Below are 22,219 nucleotides of genomic sequence, written 5' to 3'. Positions count from 1 at the left end.
ATATACATTTTATCATGGAAATCATTATTTTAAAAATAGATTTTTTATATTATCTTTTTAACGAACATTTTTCATGAATAACTAATATATATTTCTCGTCAGAAAAGAAGAGAGACAATAAGAGAGAATATATTTTTCGGATAAATGTGTATATTTTAATTGGTATATTATCATTGTAAAAATTTGTCAAATATATTATATATATAATAATATTTATAAATAGGAATAATATAATTTTATGAACATTTTTTTTAAACATATTTTACTTGCAAAAAATATATAAACAAAGCTTAGACTATAAAATCATTTATGATCTTTGAGATTAAATAATATCTTAAAATTAAAATGATGATTAAATAAAGCAATACAGTTCTTTCTCTGTCTCGCAGAGAGATTATGTGCTTTTAATATTTGAGATATGAATCACCTCGTACATTCACACGTGGTGGGTTCACCGAAGCCGAGCCTTTTTCGTATTGTTATACATACATAGACAGGAGCGAGGAAAGACAGTCGCGCATATATTGTTAAAGAATTCGTGCACGTGCGTGGGCGTGTCATGTATGCATGAACAGCTTGGAATTCAAATCGCAAGAAGAAACGACGTTTGAAAACTCGATGTGATCGTTAAAGGCAATGAAAGTGAATTTCATTAAAGAAAGAGAAAGAAAAGGATACGCATTAGTTGATAATACGATAATGGAAATAAGGAAAAAAAGAGAATTATTATTAATAAGCGATTAATATTATTAAAATATCTCAAAATTAATTTAATTATTTTTTTTTTAGATAAAAAAGCAGCGATAAAATTTTGAACATATTAATTGAAGATTATCTCTTAAATAAAACTAACAATTAAAAAATATGTATGTGCAGTTTCAATATTTAGGCTACGTTTCAAAACGGTGTAAAAGTTTCTTCCTCTCCGAAGAAAATTTTACTCGATGGCCGGTCTAAAACCAGAAACGCTCAAAAAAGTTTCGGAACGGCAATCGAGTCTGAATAATTAACATAACAATAAGTTCCATGATATATTAATCGCTTGTTAAATAAATAATTTATAATCTAAAATACTCGTATAATTTAATATTCCATTTGTATATACGTCACAGTATACGCAAAATATTTTCGGCTGCGAATTATCAATAACATGGTATTCGGTCTTGGCGGTGTAAACATTAACGCGCTATTGTTACGACTTACGGCCTTATTATTTATACGGCGACACGTATCGCGAAATAATTTGATATAATTAATAATTAATTCTCTCTCTCTCTTTTTTTTTACTCCCTAGGCAACGATGATTTAAAAATATTTAAAATTAAATATATTTCGTCCGATGTTTTTTCGTTCGACTTTTCGACGATCTAAATAAGATTCGGATTGAGAACACGCAATAAAATAATCTAATCGCAGAGTAATTAACATGCGGATGTTGACAGTTTGACAGTTTGTGAAAGAAAAAGTTAAAGTTAGGAAAGAAGAATTAAAAAAATTGGAAAATGTCCATAAATAAAAGTGCGCGCGCAGCGCGTGACTGTGTTGTTCTAGTATATATAAAAATCATTATATCCAGTTGTTCTTTAATAAAGAGGAATATTTTTTAATAGTGGAAGAACATGTTTTTTTTTTACGCGAATTTTTATCTCACATATTGAAGGTGATGATGACGGTAACAGTCGTTGATTCGCTGCCGAAATCACTGCTATCGGGAGCAATCGGGAAGATCGGAGATTCATTCCTTTCTGTTGCGGGACTTTTGATGTTTAACGAATCATTTAACTTTCTTTGTGGATCGATTCCATAGAGCCCGACATAGAAATAAGACAAATTGTAGTCGCTTTCCGCTTTTAGGATTGTTCTTCTCTCTGTCAGATATTAACCAGTGTGTCACTCGGCAGAGGAATTTTGATCTGGTCTAATCATTAGGTCAGTTATCCTCCACTAAACGCGGCGATAACGCGATTATTCTAAAAAATATAAAGTTTATCTTATCCTGTTTCGCAATTGTTCACGAAACAAGATACATTTGATCGCGGAATTCGTATAAAATTACGCATTTGAAAAATCGGCCATTAGATTCTATATAGATTTTATTATAATGTACGTTCGATTCCCCTCACGCACATTATAATTACAAATTATGAAACGTTGAAATATTTTTATCGTTTATTCATCGTGTACATTCGCGAAATTTAAATCGTGATTTATCTTCTGATTAAGTTGCTAATAATTGGGTAACATCGAAACTTGATCTATCTTTTCATGCCTCGCGCATCGGACTATCGGACATTTTCTTTAAAGATGTTCGAAAAATTTTTTCTCTTTTAATTGAGAGAGACATAATCAAATTTATTGATAATTTTTTTTTTTTTGGTTAATAAATAAAAATTCTAATAAATTTTATATTGTACGTATTTCGAACATTTTCGTGTTATATAATATAATAAAATATTTTTTATATGTTCAATATACAATATATGTAATGCAACAAAATATGTATAAACGTATATTTGTGTATATTATGTATATTTTATGTATTTTCAATATGTATTATTATATTTTAATATCTAAAAATTTTTAATGGATTTTAATGATAAAAAATTTGAATAAAAACTTTTCCTCTTTGATGGTATCTCCTTAACGAAGGCATTTGCTGGGTGAGGAGGTTTGAGTACTCTAATGAACCTGAGAGCTATGTCGGCGGTAACGTGCAGCATTTCCGAGTGAAATAGATTTGATCGTTCCGAGATCGATTAATGACGTCATATACTTCGTCTTCGATTATTTGGAGAAGTATTTGAATTATTAGATTGATCAATGAAATACTTCGAGTAAGCGTTTGATGATTAATCAAGGCAAAAAAATCTTGTGCTTTGAAGTCAAAACAGCGTGAAAAACGGAGCGTAAACTTTATATTATTAATGTATTATATATTTATATTAATCAGATTCTCTTGGATTTATTTTTGGTCAAATATATATTTATGGCAAATTGGATTTAATTGCTCTCAAAGCGATCAAACTCGAAAACGTTAATAGTTACCGGTAGGGTCATCCATGCCGGACAGATCGAAGGGGAAGAGTCAGAGTAACAATAAGAGAGATACTGTAATTATTATATATATTTATCACATTAATATTTTCAAATAAAATGAAAGCAAAAGAGACAGTAATCGAGAGAATAGAGAGAAAAGGGGCTCCAAGATATTTTTGTATCTCTTGGTACTTAGAAATATCTTGATACATGATATGATATACAAAAAATCGATTAAGAAACAGAAGTCTATTCTATTATATTTTTCTATAGTTTTGTAATCTTTTATTTTTTATAGAGTTTTAATCATTAGCGGCATTAATTTTTTCACGGTCGTATGATTACCCGGTAATAGATACACTGTTAGGTTTCCACAAAATATTATACGAAAAATCAAGATATCTCTTGCAATATTGGTTGAAGTGTGAAAATTAAGAGTAAAAGTTAAAAGTTCTTTTTTTTTTAATATTTTGTGGCGCGCTACATAGAATTCTAATTAAAAAGCCGAAAATGCGAAAAAATCTATTTATCCTAATACTTAGATGTGTTTTTCTACGACATATGAAAAATTATGATTTCCAAAACGCGGAAATCTCTATTCTATTATAATTATTATATTTTCCTATAGTCTTAACCGTGTTCTTTTGAATCGAAAAACATGAAATTTGGATCATTAACCAAATTAATTAATCTTTTTCACACATACACACAGATATATTTATAAAATTATTTAATATTAACTCTAGTTACCCGTTTTTTCAAAATCAATTAAATCAAAATTATACACATATTTAATATTTGAATTGTCAAATATACAGCTCAGTCATGACAGGCTTTTATTGATATAAAGTAATGCACAGCACGGTGTCGAGATAATCGATCAACATCGCGGAAAGGTGGCAACAATATTTGCGAGTATTGATTTAACATGTCTTTTTTAAAAATAGATTAATAAGTTTAGTTAGTTTTCCCCTTGAGCAATTACGAAAATTATTGGCAATAATTAATTTATGACAAGTCATTTACACGCTGTGTATCATGATATCGCTTGATGACATATCATTAACACCTACAACATCCCATTACATTTTCCGTTGGAAAAACTCGAATCTAAAATTATGTAACTGTGCAAATACATGTTTTGTACTCGCTTTCCATCAATTAAATATCGACTAATTACGAATTTCCTAACTTTCTCGATGTTTTCTACTTGTAAAGTACAATATATTCAACATCGATGTCACCTCTCATCAAAATGGTTAACTTTACGAGCAAAATAATTACGCCAATCTTTGTACTGTTATTAAATTAACACACTGTCTTTATTAATTACATATTTTATATATATACATATATAAACTATGTAATTAATACATACATACATATATACATATATATATATGATACGCGCTCTAAGAGACTAATTATTTGACAATTATCAGATGTATTAATAGATTTATGTTACAAACGTATAAAAAAAACATAAACAAAGGAAGAAACAGTCTAGCAAGTATGTCGCCGGTAAACCTGATAATGTATTATAGAATTATAGCATACTGCTTGCAATGCACAAATTTCATACGTGATACGAGTCGATTTTCTCTCGAGTACACGCTATTATCGCTGTAGCAGTAATCTCGCCAAGAAGCGGAGGATTCGACGTCGAATGGAATATTTGACAAAAGGAGAAACGGTATTGAACATGAGTTAAAGTAAATCGAGCTAAAGCGATTGAACCGATAATGCACTCTGAATGCATACTGCTTTGAAGCTCTATTGAGATCGATTATTTTACTTATTTAAATGCGTAACTTTTTACATATCGCAATCTTCAAATTTTCTTAAATATAGACATACATGCACTGAATACACCAAGAGATTCGCGCGTATCAATCTAAAATTATCTCTCTCGAGAATATATAGATTTATTTATTTATCTAATTGCTATCGATAGAAAATATTTTTATAATTTTTTCTTTTTTTTTAATTATTTTAAGATTAAAAATTTAAGATCGTATAGAAAGCAATAAAAAGAATCGCGTACTTATGAATTAACTTACGAATTGGGTTACAATTATCGCGAATCGATCACTATATTTAAGATAAAGATTCAGCATATCTCTTTCATTGTTTCTTTATATCATTCTCTCGCGATATTACCATAAGTTAAAGTGGGTCTATTATAGCCGTGGATCACGATATAAAGATTTACGGTACTATTTATAGTATAGTATTATTTCATATATATATATATATATATATATATATATATATATATATATATACAAGGTGTCCCATTTTAAAGGACCCACTCAAATATCTCAGAAACACTGCGTTAAATCGAAAAATGTTTCAAACAAAAGTTGTGTGGCTTCAAGGGGGCCATAAGATGGTGTCATTGGTTTGATCTTGGATGGCAAGGTCAAGTCAAGGACACCTTTAATTTCTTAAATGGAGCGCCCTATTTTTTATTGCATATTCTTATAGCTTATGTCGAGATCTTTTCAAAACACTATAATAAAGTATTTTTTCATTAAGTACTTTTTGAGTTATTTTATATTTTATAATCTGACATATTTTGATATAAAAAATAAAATATTTCGTAAAATATTCAGTTTTCGATAATCTTACCGTAATACTTTTATGTACAGAATAACGAGACAAATCAATTAGTATAAAAAAATAATTGTTTTTAAGAAAATTATTTACAATGTATTTTTTAAAATAATTTTTTTTTTTTTTTTGCACTAATTGATTTGTCTCATTATTCTGTACATAAAAGTATTACGATAAGATTATTAAAAACTGAATATTTTATTTTTTATATCAAAATATGTCAAATTAAAATATAAAATAACTCAAAAAGTACTTAATGAAAAAATACTTTATTATAGTGTTTTGGAAAGCTCTCGAGATAAGCTACAAGAATGCTAAATAAAAAATGGAGGTTTCTATTTAATATTTTAAAGTTGACCTTCACATGATCTTCAAATGTCATAGTCACCATCTTATGGCCCCCTTGAAGCCACACAACTTTTGTTTGAAACATTTTTCGATTTAACTCAGTGTTTCTGAGATATTTGAGTGGGTCCTTTAAAATGGGACACCCTGTATATATATATATATATTTATAATATATAATTTTAAATATAATATATAATTTTAAATATAAATTTGATTATTAATGTAAAAAGACTAAAATGAGACATTAATTTTCAGTCTGTACACTTTTTCTGAAAACGAATAGTCCTTCGCGTTTCCGATCGAATCGTACATTGCGAAAATTGTGACGTTTGGATGAGGGTCAAAGAGTGAACGATGATGGGTCGCAAGAGCAACATTCTGTTCGCACGTGTTGTTCTTGGGTGTGAGGATGATCGGTCAAGATCACGTAGTGAGCTCCAGATATCTTTTGTTCTCTATAGATCCGTAGCTATGCGAATAGCGGCCGCTGTATGAGGCCCTGGACCATGCTCCAGCTCTATTCGAATAACTGTTGTATACGATCAGCGAATTCATGCCGCCGGGTCTATCGATCGGTACACTCTGACCCCGTCCATTCTGTTGCAAACTGCCGCTGTTCGATCGGACGCTATCCATCAGAGGTGCTCTGAGATTCTCGACGGTGCCGACGTCGGTATATGGCTTGGGTGCGCGAGAACAGCTGCTTAAGAACACCGCGGCTATCAGACCCTAGAAAAGTTAGATTAAAACGAGATCGTATATATTTGAAATTATTTTAAATATTTAAAATAGAAGAGAAATATTTCGAATTTTCAAAAATTTATGCAAAAATCGAATGGTTGAGATGAAACAAATTATTATATGATATCTAAAGATTTTGAACAGGTCAAATATCAACAAGAAAGTATATACGTATATACCAATCTAAGTATAATCTTATAATTCAATTTTGCAGATCTATTATATCGGAAAGTAATTTTTTTTTTTTTTTTTTTTTTTTTCAACGAAAGGAATTAATTTTGTTATATCGGTTTTTATCACTATTAATATGTCAATTATGATGCATTTTTCTTTCTCTGGATAACATATTTAAATTAAAGGTCAAAATTGAAAATAATTTAACTATGGAAAATGAATAAAAAAAATTACGATAGATATCTCACGTATCGAATAATATAAAATAAATCATACGTACCACTAGCATGTGAAGTAAGACGATAAACATAGAACCGTTTCTAAAACCGATGCTATCCAAAAGAATTCCAGCGACGCTAGGACCGATGAAAGCTCCAAGGGCGAAAGTACTCGTCCATAGTCCACTGATGAGACCGTAAGTCTCAAAATTATTTGGAAATCCGTACGATCTTGTGATATTGATAAATAATATTAATTATTAATATATATTTAAATATATTTTTAAATATATTTTCTCTAGCAATTGTAATTATTAAAATAATTGTAATTATTAAAAAATTTTAATTTATCTAACTAACAATATATATATATATATAGAACTCTTAGATTATTCATTGTATAAACAACAAGCGATCGCATATTTTGTAATATATAGGAATAATTGAAATAATCGAATATCTAGAGCTATGCGATGACTTACATAGATGATCGCAAGGCATCCGTGAAGCTTGCAACCAGTTGAGCAGCCATGCCTAAGCCGTGAATCACGAGGCCGCTGATGGGCATCCAGATTAAGGTAGGCAATGGAATGAACGGTGCCGGACCAACCAAAGAGAAACCGATCATTACGAGAACGCAACCGGCAATAGTTGCCACCTGAAAAGCATTATATTTTTTTGGTTACGTATTAAATATTTAATATAATAAATTTAATATATAATGTGCCCTTAGGTTAGGTGACTCTTTGCATTCGAAAAAAAGTTTTTAAAAGTAATTTAAAAACAATCGAATTAAAAGGTAAATTCTGTAAATAATGTAATTATTATGACGCGAGCTCTCTCTTTTATATTTCTTATAAAATTACCTTCGGATGCCAATATTTATCGCAAAGCCAACCCCACACTGGCGCAGTTATTGCGTATGTGCCGCCATTAATGACAAACATCAATCCTAACACAACCGGACTCAAATTAAATTGCCTCAGATGCGGTTCCAAAGTTGCTTGCAAAAATCCGATACTCATACTTGTCGCGATTATTGACATAGAGGCAATCATCACGCTGGGAATTTTCAGGACTTTTGTCATTCCTGTGTGAATTATAACAAATAATATATATTATATTAGAGAGAGAGAGAGAGAGAGGAGATTTTTAGGATTTATAGTGATTTAAATATTTGTCCGTATAATATTATACCTCCAGTATTGCTCTCATCTTGGTCATTATCGTTGTGCATGGGTAAGATGAACGCAGTGCTAACAGCTGCCAAGAATAACGCTGAGCCAAGGACTACGAACGGAGTAGTGTATCCACCAACCTAATATATATCCATCATATATTAATAATATTTAATATGAATTAATGTTTCTAAAATATGTCAGAATTTTTGTTAGAATTTGTGAGAATCTAAAGAAAATACAGATACTCGCATTTAAAATAGAGAATTCGCGGGAAATGTTGTTCTGAAAATATATTACCTGGTAAAGTGCACCTCCCACGGTGGGGCCAACGATAAGACCTAAGCCGAAAAAAGTTTCTAAGCTGGCGAATGTCATGGCGACATTGTCGGGAAATTCTTTGGCGATAATAGCGAAGCTAGCTGTCAAGAATGCAGCATTTCCCAGTGCCTCCACAATTCTGATCACGAAAGATAATATTATGAAAGGATAATGACCATTGACTTTGTCTAATAAACCGAAGAATATGGCACAGGTCCCTGTAGTCAAGATACCACCATTGAACAAAAACTTCGGGCCGATTCGATTAAGCTGTGAAAAACGATAAATGATACTCGTTAAGTAAAAAATTATTGTCGCAGAAGCATAAAATCTAAATTGCTAATTTACAAAACTTTGCATGCAATAATTAATGAGCCTGACAGATGGCAAGCTTCAACACTTAGCGTTTGAATTCTAATCATTACATAGGCTCACATTATAAGAGAGAGATTTGATTTGTATGTACTATAAAAATATATTTGTAAAAATATATTCTCAGATTATAAAAAATATATTTTTTTATCATTTCTTTCATTATTTCATTATATTCGTTTATTTAATATTTTATCTATAGCTATATTATATATTTGGTAGATATATTCGTTCGGATTAGATACTTAAGATTCAAATAGATAAAATTAATTTATAACCATATTCAAAAAATATTAACAACAAAACATTTTTGAGATTATAGTTGGACGAATTTTATCATATTAATAACGTAATATTTTAAAGATGTTATTTTTTCAAAATTGTATTATATATTTAAAATCATTGTACTAACAATAATTATGTCAGTACTTACGTGTTGTCCGTAAAACGGGCTAATAACAAAGACCACCAGTTCGAAAATCCCGAAGACCAAGCCATATTCCGAAGGTGAAGCGCCTTTCTTTTCAGCCTGTGAAAAAGAAATATTCACTCTAATGGACATTTACATATACATATAAATATATTTACATATGTATTAATTTGCTGATGAAATATTGGCAATTCAGAGACACATCGAGCTACGCAGTAGCTTCATCCATTATCTCTGTTGTATTGCAATTAATATTCGTCAAGATAATATTCCGATAAACTTTGTAGCTTTGCTCCATGCGGCAAGACTACAAACCGAATTATCGTACGTTTGTCCCACAATAGATAAAAATGATCTTGGACACATATTTTATCCACGAACACACGTAAAGTAATAGAAAAATTACGTGATGCATTATATGCATATATTTTTATCTTCATATAACGTGAAAATCGAAAATTAATTTAAATAGAAATACTTTGACTCTAAAAGATACAGGGAACAAGAATGAAAAACTGTTATCATGTAATATAACGTTACGGTGATATAAGAGTAAATAGATACATATTTTATTTTATTCAAAAATATATTTTTATCTCTTTGTAAGGAAATATTTGTATGATGTAAAATATTTTATTATCAATATTCGATAAAAATTTCCTTCTTCGACTCACAAAATTTTATATTGAATCATAATCTTCTTTTATGTATCTATTAACATCAAATGTTTAAATAATTTAAATAAAATTTAGTTTGTATCAGTATTTTAAAATAATTAATATAATAATAATTTTTGTGATAACAAATTAAATTATTGTACAAAGTAATACCTTGCACAGTTTATCATATAGTTCAATGACACACACAATTTTACTTTTATAAATAAATATGAGAAACTTTTCAACTTTTTTTTTTATCAAATGTATTACAGAGGAATTTATAAAGTTTATTTAATCCATTATGAATACAAATGTACTCATTGCACCAGAGATTTGATTAAATTAATCGCAATATTCTCTGATATCCTGTCACAAACTGTTTAAGTTATGTGCGCTGCTTTTTTATTATATTTAATTACTATTAGTATCCGCAGATTATTATTAGCAATACTATTGTATAATTTGGAATATGTCTTTTAATCCTATCAATATGACTTTGTAAAGAGACAAATTATGATCTGTTTTATATAAACTACAGCCAGTTAATCGCTCGGGATGGATAAAAATTATCGACACAAATTCTTATTACTATATTTTTCATCGATTGCAGAAATTGCAAAGAGATTTTAGTAAGATGAAAATGAATGAAATATGTAAGACTTTTCGATTTATCAAAGAAATTTCTGCAGCGAACGTTAACCTTTGCACTCTTAAAAGAACGATTTAAACTCAGATAATTCGATGTTTTCCAAGACGTTTCAACGACTATGAAAAATATATAATCTTATTAAATGTAATATTTTAATTATTTTTTTTTAAAGAAAAAAAATTGTTAATAAATAGATTAATATAATTTTACATAAATTTCTAATTTTATGTTACAATAATCTTTTTTAAAACATAACATGATTTAAACATGTATAAAAAACATAATTTAACAAAGATAAAGTGAATATGATAAATTGAAAATGAGGAAGAAAATAGGGAAATTAAAAATACCGAATGTGCCAAATACAATATAAAAGTGATGAAAGCTTCAATTTATTTTGCGATTAAATGTGCTATTGAAGATAAATATCAAAGCATTATTTATATAGTATAAAATGATGGAACGTATCGTATTTCTGTTCTACTAATACAGAACAACTGATTATGTCAGAAACAGTTATTAATAACCGGGCACGCGTAAAAGGCTCCGCCTAAGTAATAAACGACATTAAAACTGGCAATAGCCAGATAGAATCCCATCAAAATACATTGCTTGAAGTTAGAAATGCCAGTATAATTTGACATATGTCTACGAGATTGACAGATTAATCTCAGGCAGCGTGTTGATGGCGTTTACAAAAAAAGAACGAGTAGCGCGGATAACTGTTCCTTATCGTCTTATTAAATGCTGCCATCTCATTGCTATATGAAAGGAGAAAGACTATAAATGTTTACTTGATTTATAGCTAATAACAGTAGACCGTTAAGATAACCTCTTACCATTTTACAAGAAATATTTTCGCGCACAAACGACATTTTATCTGATTATGAATATTTTTACATAAAGCAAATATTAAAACAATTGTAATTTGCGATTAAACATTATTGCGAGAAAGACAATTATTAATAACATGTAATATTTAAGTATATCAAAGTATTCCTAAACATTTGTAATATTTTAACACACTTGTAGATATTTAAGATCGATCGAATATAAAATAATTTTATATTTTAAAGATTTTCTATGTTTTAATTTTTTAAATTTCTGAATTTAAAGTCATTTCAAGATGATACTTTAACTTGTTTTAATATCGCAGTTTCAATACGCAACAGAAATAAATATGTACAAAAATATATAGCTTTGTTATAAAAACTATTAGTAAATTTAATAACATTGAATGATTTTGAGAGAAAAAATTATGTTTATTATATTTGTCTTCTTGGCTTCGAAATTTCTCTGAAATTTAATGAATTTAAAAGATATTCTGCACATTCTCCTTAATTTTTATTTCCAAGGGAAATATTAAATATTCTGTTTCTGACTTATATATTCCATGTATCAAAACAATAATGGGACTAGAGAGTTTCGTAAATATTTTGTTCGTCATGTGTGATCCATATCTGTGGATAAGAGTTTAAATCTGCTAAAATCTCTACTTTATTAACAATTTATAGATAGATTTTTTTCTCGACTTATATCATCGGATTTACACATAATATATCGATAATACCATAAAAGTCGAGCATTATCGTGTTATGTCTATAGAGATGGGGAGCCCGTCGTAAACATTACTATCATCTAAAATTCCACAAAGGCATCTTGAAGATAGGAAACTTTTGTTTGGTACCATGATTTTAGAAACGTAAAAAATCTAATAGCAAAACTTTATTCATCAGTTTTATTTATTCTTGTCCTTTTTATCTATAAATGCAGTTATTCGGAAAAAATTTGTCTCGCGTGTAGAATTCTATGACGATCATGATCCTTACCTCTTGAGGGTAGAACGGCGCTTGTAGCGAAACGCAGATGGCATTTGCAAAGTCAGCAATGCTGATGACAATTAGGGTGAGCCATTGCCTCTTGGTGAACTGGGCCATTTTACTGATTCGCGTTGCGTACACCTCTAGATCTTCACAAACGTAGCACTCGGTCGAATCCTCAGCGAAGAAAGTCGAAGGCAACGGGGAATCGCGTATTTACGACATCAGGAACGATCACGAATCAACTGGCTTGATGCTCACGGTGAATAATACACATTTAGTTCGAGTATACGCGCAATATGTCCCGTTTTGTCTCGTTCATGACGTGCGCGCGTGCGTGGCCGAGCGTCGTTGTCGCACTTTTAAGGATTTTGAAAGAACCGAGAAGAGAGGGTCGGAGGTCGAATGTGATACGTTCCTACCACGATTCTAATTCATTATCAGCAAACTCGCTGCCATGTCTTGCGCGTGTCACAGAGTGAGAGTTTACGAATGGCCGGCAAGTTGGAGCCGATTTAACCCCATTCGCCGCACCTCGTCTCTATCTGTATTTCTCATTATTTCTTTCCATATGTCTTGGCCTGTTCCCTTTCAATGATATATTACTTAAGGATTATATCAGATTTCAAAATTATCTTATATTATATACATATATATATATATATATATATTATATTTCAGAATTATATTTTTGAAAAATTAAAATTTTTACGAAACAAAAATTTTCGGAATACAAACCATATGGAACATATCATATGTAACAATTCAGTGATTAATACAAAAAATACAAATTACAAATTAAATATTTTAAACGAAAAAATATATCATTTCTCCAGCTATACGTTTAAAAAATTTAATAGACTCTACAGAGCATTCGACAACTCATGATTTTAGCTATTAATAAGATTAAATAAATTATTTTAGATCTCAAGAGCTTAAATTAAAGTAAAAATTGTCTTTGTATTCAAAATGAACTAATTAAAGATATTAATTTAATTGCAATAAACTTTCTTCTATTTTTTCCATTTCTAGATGTCTTAGTTATCTATAATTAATAAATAAAAGTAATTAAGAAACTATATGAAAATTTTTTTAAAATCTAGAAGAAAGTTCTGAGAAATTTCTTATTATCAATTGTATCAATTTTTTCCATATTATCAGCTAAAGGTTAATTTTATTACATATCCTCTAATTTAGAAATAATCTTCCCTTAGTAAAAATAAAAACACCGTAAGTGTCATGTGATTAAGATTCTTTATTTCGAGGTAGATATATTTATCTATCTTGCGAAAAGTAATTTTTAAACGTGATGATTAATTTTATGAAATATGTATATATCTTATATATAAATCGTAATGCTATAATTCACACACGACGTACAAATTAAATGTTTAACATAACTAATAAAATTCGTAAATTACATATTATATGTACATATGTACATATTATATGTATATATTGTACTTTTATTAATTAGTTATTAATCAAATTTAATTTTAATGCCATCAAATGACATTTGAAAGTCGATTTTACACTCTCGATATGAAAATTGAATTTTTTCGAATCACTCTAAATATAATAGATTTTATCATTATTACTTATCTTGTAGATTCGAAATACGAGATCTATCACAAAAATATTGATACCGATGTTTAAAAAAATTTTAATACTAAAAATTAAAATGGCAATCTGGTTTGTACTTTTAAATCTTGTTAATCTCAAGAGATTGAAGTTGCATGAAAAATTTCTATGTGTGTGAATTTAGTACGCTATTGAAAACGGAAAACTATTACGTATCATGCATCCAGATTTTGATGGGCAATTTGCCGAAAGCGGTGTTCAAAAATTCTTTAAAATGTTTGGCAATACTAGCACTAGCCGCCGGTCTCATCTCTTCGATTATCTCTTTGGCATTTTGATTTAAAAATTGGTTCATTGCCTGGCCGATCACATTGTTGCCGTTTAGATGATCCATTATGCGAAATCTGACTCGGCCGAGGCTGAAGTCGATCAGCAATCGAACAATGTTCAAGTAACGAATGCCATTCCTCACCTCCTCGACACCCTGTATGCGAGCGATTGCCTCTACGTCACCTAAAATATAACAAAACAAGGAAAAGATTGAGGCTAACATATATATTTATTATAATATAACGAAGAAATACCCTATATACAATACAATATTTTTATTTCAAAAGATTATAAAATCATTGTGCTTTTTATTTTATTATATTATATATTTATTATATAATATATTATATTTATTATACAATGATATTATATATTTTTGTAATACTATATTAGTTTTTCACGAGAACACTTACCAAATAATGCCCAAAAATTTCCGTGACTTTGTATGGGAAAAAGCAGTACGTTCCCATTGATATCGTAGTTTCCTTGAACTTCAATTTTAGGCAACGATAGATGAAGATCGATCCTATACGATGATATATTTACTCTTACTTTGTTGATACTATAGTTTCCTGGCCCTATCGCTGTGATGTTAGTAAAGAACGCTCTAATACGCACCGGGCCTTGGCCATTTTCTATCTTTAATTCGGGAATCACTAGCGGTTCGATTGAAGGCAATTCCAACTCTGGAATACCTGTTAAAGAGAGTTTATGTTAGAAAGTATATCCGATTCTCTTTCTCAAAAAAAAAATGAGGATCCCAAAAATATATACGGATTAATGAAAAGATGATCAGGATGACTTTACTTATTAATACATAAAAACGTTATTATGAAGATCTAAATTAGTTGTATAAATTTTCGCAATATTTCGCAGTTGATCCCGACGAAAGTTTACGGTACACTCTTACAACACGAAAACATGCTTTACGTAACAATTGATACTAACATTTTGCTGCCTACAAGCTTAATTGATCTGTTTACTGCATTAATCGGCGCATTACGTAAATCCAAAAAGAAAAAAAAAAAAAAGAGAGAGAGATTAAAAGTAAAGCTTGGTTTTCGTTGAAATAAATATTACATATTAAAGGAATAATAATAAATTTCTATGGATTGCATATTAACTTCTCACTCTATAGATCTATTTTTTTTTATATCATATTATGTGAATATTTTGTGAATACTTTTATAAAGTAATAACATAAAGTATATCGAAATTAATCGTTTAACTACGACATGATAAATCGTGATTACGATTTGTAATGACTTCGAGTAATATATGTTTAAAATTTTCATTATCATTTATAATATATAGAATATATTAGCATTACAATTACTATTAACGTATTGGGAAGCAGTTTGCCGATTTAATAAACTACCGCATACGTGTGTTTGCACGGTGGGCACGTGCATTTTACTCACCTTTCACCAAGTATGGTTGAATATGGTTGAGCGTACGAAGAAAACACGCGTCAATCTTTGGATCTTTTCTGCTGCACGGTAATATGTACTCGGCTGTAAAAAAGGAATATTTGATTGTACGCGATCAGACATTGCGCAATGAACATTACGTAATTAATAATAGGCGCATAATAATAATAATAATAATAATAATAATAATAATAATAATAATAATATATAATACGATTTTCTTTAGCAACGTTCTAATTGGGAAATTTTACGAAAGTAATTTTACGATAAGTGTATGGGATAGTGTCTCTATATTAATCTTTTTTTAAGTATATTTTTTTGATACTCAATGTGTGTGTATGTGTGCGCGTAAGTCCAGTTTTTGGATTAGGTATACAAGAGTTGTCCGTAAAGAAACCGAACTTAAAAAAAAAAAGCATCGGAATGCGATGACGTGAGGCCATCTGTCTCGTGGCACTATGTAGTGGGATTATTTAGCAACTTTCTTACATCACGAGCATGACGCTGTCGTTCTTAGTTTATGTTTTATGGTGGCAATGAGGTTGTCTTTGTTGTTCGTGGCGATTCTCTAGACGTGGTGATTTTTTTTTTTTTTTTTTTTAAAGATCTTCTTGCAGAGTTTGAGAAAGATAGTGAGATAGAAGAGTAAGGAATTGAACAACAGTCGTCGCGTGTTCTACCAAAATCTGTGGATACATTGTCATGATGCATCATCGATGAATTATTGATCCACATCTCCGGCCGCTTCTTTCTCTCTCACTGCCTCTCTCAAACGTTACAAGAAAATCTAAAAAAAGAAATCGCGAATATTATCTAACATCATTCGCCGTCAGATCGAGCAATTAAATCAATGTTATTTTTCTCTTTTGTTGGTATTGCTGAGATATCGTTTAATGATTAATTTGATTTAATGAAAATTTCAATTAACATAAAATTATCCTTAACACAGAATTATGTATACGTCCGTTTTTTATTCTGCAACGTCTTCCTGCTTCGTTTCATATCTTTTATGCAATCACTCTCACTTTCAATGACCTCGCAAGGCTAATAGTCAATTGATGCTATTTTACCCGGTTCAAATTTAACAAACGCCAATCAGAGAAAGTAGTATTATACTTGTATACTTGTGAGATTTTAAATGACTTGGAATAATTTTGTATTTAAAAAAGAATTTTCTATTAAATAGATTTTTATTTGATGGTTTCAATTGCTTAATTTTTTATTTTTTAGCGAAAAAATAAAAGCTTATGATGATATCGTATTTTCTATTTGTGTGTATATGTGTATGTGTGTGTGTGTGTGTGAATTGATTATTTAATTAGAAAAATATATCTGTGTTATAATAGTATATAATTTTTTTAAATATTAGCAAATTCTATTATATATAAAATGAATCAATACTGCCCGCATTACTGTATTGTAGTAATATAAATATTGCATATCTTTTTATATTTTTTAGAATGCATAAATAATCCAAATTAATGTTTATTATTATAATTGTTTCATTTTGCTTTCAGTAATATAAATTAATAAGAGTTTATTTTTACCGATAAATATAATCAGTACTCAAGAGATCATTTTGAGGGCATGTTTAAGATTACGAATTAATGAATTAATTTCCATACATGCGCATACATTCACATATATATATTCTAATAATATTAATTTACATTTTTAATGAGAGGATCTGACAGACCCAAGTAAAAAAAAAAAAAAAAAAAAATGGATGACTAAAATTTTTCTAAGCATGACTCTTGATTTTTGCTGACATAATTAAAATCTGTGCCAAACAGCAGAAACGTTGGCATCTTTGTATCGATATTATGTCTCGTATAAGAATCTGGTTCACTTGACTATTGGTCCACATGGCTATTACGTCGTCACTTTCACTTATGATACATGCTCGATTGACGAGTGTAAGAACGAACGTACGTATAATGGAAGCCAAAGAAAGAAGAAGTATAATATCAAACTTCGGTATTTACAAACATAAGCCCTACGGGGGAAAAAAAAAAATACTACACTTTTTTTATTTCTTGGATTTTTTTCAAAATGCTGATTGTGATAATATGCTTTTTATATTTTTAAATTAATATTTAATCAAATGTACACATTTTATTTCAATTACACATTTTGACAACAGAGTATTATCAAAATTATTTTTAGTCGTAAACGTACGTGTTCGCATACTTTAATTAATTTCTTTGTTGGCTCGCAAATTAGTCTGTACTTAACGAGAATTTAAATGAAAAATTTTCATATTTTATCTTGTAAAAAAATCTCGTAATTAATATAGAAATATTAATAGATATAATCCCCTTTAAAGATAAATTGAGTTTTTGGCAATCGCACAAAGAATTCTCTGCCCAGGAAATGTATAATAAAAAAAGAAATGTGATTTAGTCTTCATGCTTAGAGTCTGATTCGCAGACAGCATTTTATCTTTCTCGAGAAAAAATAGTCGTCGCTTAGGTAATACGTAAAGTATACAGAGTAGAGAATCGGCAGTGCTTTGCGTATGTCTGTAATACTGGCTTTAACCCGGTACTTTCTCCGGACTATTGCCGCCGATCCTCGACACCAAGAATTATGTAATCTCTGACATAACCTTCGCCATGCCGTTGAGAAACATTACGCCATATTCCGAGACATTATATCGATGAGAACCGACGTGCACGTCGCTTTGCGTCATATTCGTATACGCCAATTATTTTGCGAGTCTACTATTATTTCTAGGAATGTTGGACGAAAAGCGCATGCCGTGATATGGCAAGTGCAAATTTCTGCATGCAAAATAGAATTATCACATTAACAGGGAAAATATTACAGTGTAATTTTCTCCATTTTATTACTGACACACATTTGTAAATGACATCATTCAATGTAACACTTTTAAATTTATCAATTGGTGATTTTTATTTGCAGCATTGCATGATTGTCCTAATAGTAAATTCATCTATATTTTTAATTTTCGAGTATATCGATATTTTTAATTTACAAACAAATTCTGAGTTGCATATAATATTGCAATAGTTATCGTAAGTAAATGGGAAATTTTATTACTATAATATCAAAATTATTTTCGTTATATAAATAATTAAAACTAAAAATTTATAATATTGCCACATGAATTTTTTTTAATCGCTTACAATTGTTAATTTAAAATTGCAGTAGAAAAATGTAACAAAATATAAATATTGATAATGGTAATAAAGCAATATATAAATATATTTATAGCATACAGTATAAAAATTACGATAAAAATTTATGTAATTCACTTGCATATGAAAATTGTTTGAATAGTAATTTATTGTAAAATTTTATACAAAATAAAATTGAAATATATATAATTTATAATTTTAAAAATAACACAGCTCTGATTGATCTTATTTACAAATGTGTATAATAAATTTTTTAATTAGATTAATATTATTTGTAAAAAGATAAAATTTTATTTCTAATCTTAGACTTCTATTGTAGATGCAAAATAATATTATTATAGAATAATAACACATATATATCTTTTAGCAAACGAGTAAAAATTTAATTGAAAATTATTTGAGAAAATCAAATTTAGATTTGATTACAGGTATCTCTGTAATCGAACTGTCAAAATGTCGCGAAAGAATTTCGAGATAATTAGTAGTCGCGATCGCGGAAAATGCAGGTGCAATCAAGACAACGAGCTTCCGTCACATAATCATACGCTGCATCCATTGTTTGTACTTCTTTGGACTGTGACGAAGGAGAAAGGCAGATACGCTCGAGATGTTCGGTAAAAAATGCGAATGAAAACGCGAAGTGAGATTACACTCGTATGTAATCATTTCCCATTATCTTTTATACACGTAATCGATGTGCTTATGCATTCTCCAAAATGAAATAAATAACAATAAAAGAAAGAAAAAAATATAGATTTCTTTTTCAAATTAATGCAGGCTAAATGTAGTTTAATTTAGATATAAATATATCAACAAATTATATTGTTAGCAAAGATTATCACAAATAGAACAATAACACGAACTTTTTCCGGAAATGCATGAAAGAATGTTAACTTTCTCATGATGTTTTATCGTTAGTATTTCTAATAACATCTATTAAATAATTACATAACACTTTAAAAACCACAACTATCTGAAAATGCAAAATTTAAAAGTATAAATTAAAATATAAATTAAATCATTAATATTATGTGTATAAATAACAGTAAAAATGCAAATATTGAAATCATAATTTCTTTTCTATATCAATTAAGAAAACAAAGTAGGTAGAACAAATAAGCTTTAATATAATTGACGAACATTTGAAATATTTTAATACGTGCTTTGATAATGTTACCATCTTTAAAAATTGCACAGTCGTTGTTTAATGAGAAATAAAACATGGGCACTGCGGCATGATTGGAAATCAGATAACTAATGAATATTATTATTGCAATATATGACTAACAAACTCGCACGCCGCATAGTAATCAATGTTAATCCAATGTCTCAGTTTCTAACAACTTTGTGAAGGACAAGGCGGATGCCAGTTTATAGACGGAAAAATCATTTTGACACAGATCTTACGAGTGGCGAAATCCGGCTCATTAAGCTCCGTAACGTTGGCTTCCGTAACGTTGGTTTCCGTAACATTCTGATCCTCACAGGACATTAGTAAGACGTTCGAGTAGAGTCCTAGAAGCAGGACGGAAGCCACCCTCGTGAAGGTCATTCTGGCTTATACTCTTCTCGAGAGGCACGACACTCTTCACTTTCTTGTTCTGATTACGTCTGTAAAAATGCGAACACATTTTTAGCGATCATGCCGTGTGATTGATTATCCCTTACAAGAGACACTTACTCGAAAAGGCACTCGTGTACGTATGCGTGTGTATCGTACTTTTAGCTCAAAGACCGGCAACTTTCTTGGCACGAAGATCGCGGAGTAATCATAATCGCGATATGTATCGCGGTATCGATACGATCGAGAGAAGAATTGGTGCGAGATGGAGAACAAGAATCGAAGGGTTCCGCCGATGACTAAACGACTATACTTTATGATAAACTAAGGACGGGACTCTTTCATATCCTGTCTTATATGCGTGGGGATTCCCCTACTCTGAGAAAGCACCACTACTGCCTGCCGACTTTAAGAAACCGTCGTCGTGCCCACCTCTTTCCACGTTTACCAGAATAATTTCCTCAGCAATCGATCTTCTATACATACGAAATTTACATACGATTATGACGATCGTAAAGATTATACGTGACTAGATATTGTCGTTAAAACGCATAAGTCCTCGTTTAAATTTGAAATAATAATAATTTTCTACGAAAATTACTAATTAATTTTTGCCTTTTTTTACTCTCATAATTGCAATTTACTCTATAGATTGTTAACGAGATATGAATATTTTTATAGATTCCCTGCAATGTATATTTTTTTGTATGTACCTTTTTGATATAATAACTTGAAGTAATGTAAATGCAAAACAGTAATAAATATAATACATTTAATTTGTTATCATTTAATACATTTTATTTGTTATCAAAAGTTTTATGAGAATTAATAACGCGATACGCATTATGCATCAAATGCAATTGAATTAAAAGGAAAAAAATAACACACACACATACAGACATTTCTATTTCAATATCTTACATTGATGATATATTGTCTGTGTGTGTGTGTGTGTGTGTGTGTGTGGTACAAATATATAAGTTATATAGATCTTTCATTGAATGTTATTGAAAGAAACAAGAAAACAATATTATTGACTTTTCAATTGGATTGACAGTGAAAATATCGACAACGGCAAATAAAATGTTATAGCCATAAATCATAAATGCATAATATAAATATGTACATTGTGTGTGCGCATAGAGAACATATCTAATTGTTGAGATAAAATTTAAAGTATTAACGTCACAATTAACGTCATAATTATTTAATATTGTACGTTTCTTCATAAGAAAATGAACAGATAATTTTCTTGATTTCTAAAAAATTTGATCCAATCATAATTTGACGGAAAACAAATTGAAATGTTTCGTCATTAAACTTATTACACGTATATAAGAACTAGCAGATTTTATACAATTCAGCGATTGTGCATTATTAACAAATATGTCTTATAATATTATTGTTATTACTAATTTAAATTAATGTCTGAATTGACGTATACAATTTACGGATAATTATACATTCCTTTTTATAATTTTACTTATAATTTTATTTAATAGCTGTACGCATTGAACCGTGAAATAATAAAAAATCAATTATACTACTTTTATTTTACGATAATCGACAGCTTATTCGAGCATGACCATTTAAT

At 29.4% G+C, this 22,219-nt stretch overlaps 2 protein-coding genes across 2 annotated transcripts; both read right to left on the bottom strand.

Annotated features, from left to right (window-relative positions):
* Positions 1–5,792: 5,792 nt before the first annotated feature.
* On the bottom strand, positions 5,793–13,173 carry LOC138935927 (MFS-type transporter SLC18B1). Its single transcript, XM_070300943.1, has 8 exons — positions 12,572–13,173; positions 9,438–9,533; positions 8,612–8,902; positions 8,331–8,451; positions 8,000–8,223; positions 7,616–7,791; positions 7,196–7,364; positions 5,793–6,729 (listed from the first exon to the last, which is right to left on the bottom strand). The coding sequence occupies exons 1-8, from the start codon at positions 12,677–12,679 to the stop codon at positions 6,424–6,426; spliced, it is 1,491 nt and encodes a 496-aa protein (XP_070157044.1). The 5' UTR covers positions 12,680–13,173; the 3' UTR covers positions 5,793–6,423.
* Positions 13,174–13,884: 711 nt separating this feature from the next.
* Positions 13,885–20,961, bottom strand: LOC138935887 (protein takeout). Its single transcript, XM_070300814.1, has 5 exons — positions 20,746–20,961; positions 20,472–20,675; positions 15,895–15,987; positions 14,887–15,168; positions 13,885–14,656 (listed from the first exon to the last, which is right to left on the bottom strand). Exons 2-5 carry the CDS (start codon positions 20,614–20,616, stop codon positions 14,352–14,354), a joined length of 825 nt encoding a protein of 274 aa, XP_070156915.1. The 5' UTR covers positions 20,617–20,675; positions 20,746–20,961; the 3' UTR covers positions 13,885–14,351.
* Positions 20,962–22,219: the final 1,258 nt, after the last annotated feature.

The sequence above is a fragment of the Polyergus mexicanus genome, unplaced genomic scaffold (genome assembly GCF_030449975.1).
Source record: "Polyergus mexicanus isolate NDT 795.1 unplaced genomic scaffold, iyPolMexi1.0 SCAF_1, whole genome shotgun sequence".
Classification (NCBI taxonomy): Eukaryota; Metazoa; Arthropoda; class Insecta; order Hymenoptera; family Formicidae; genus Polyergus; species Polyergus mexicanus.
This window is presented reverse-complemented; position numbering and strand designations above follow the sequence as displayed.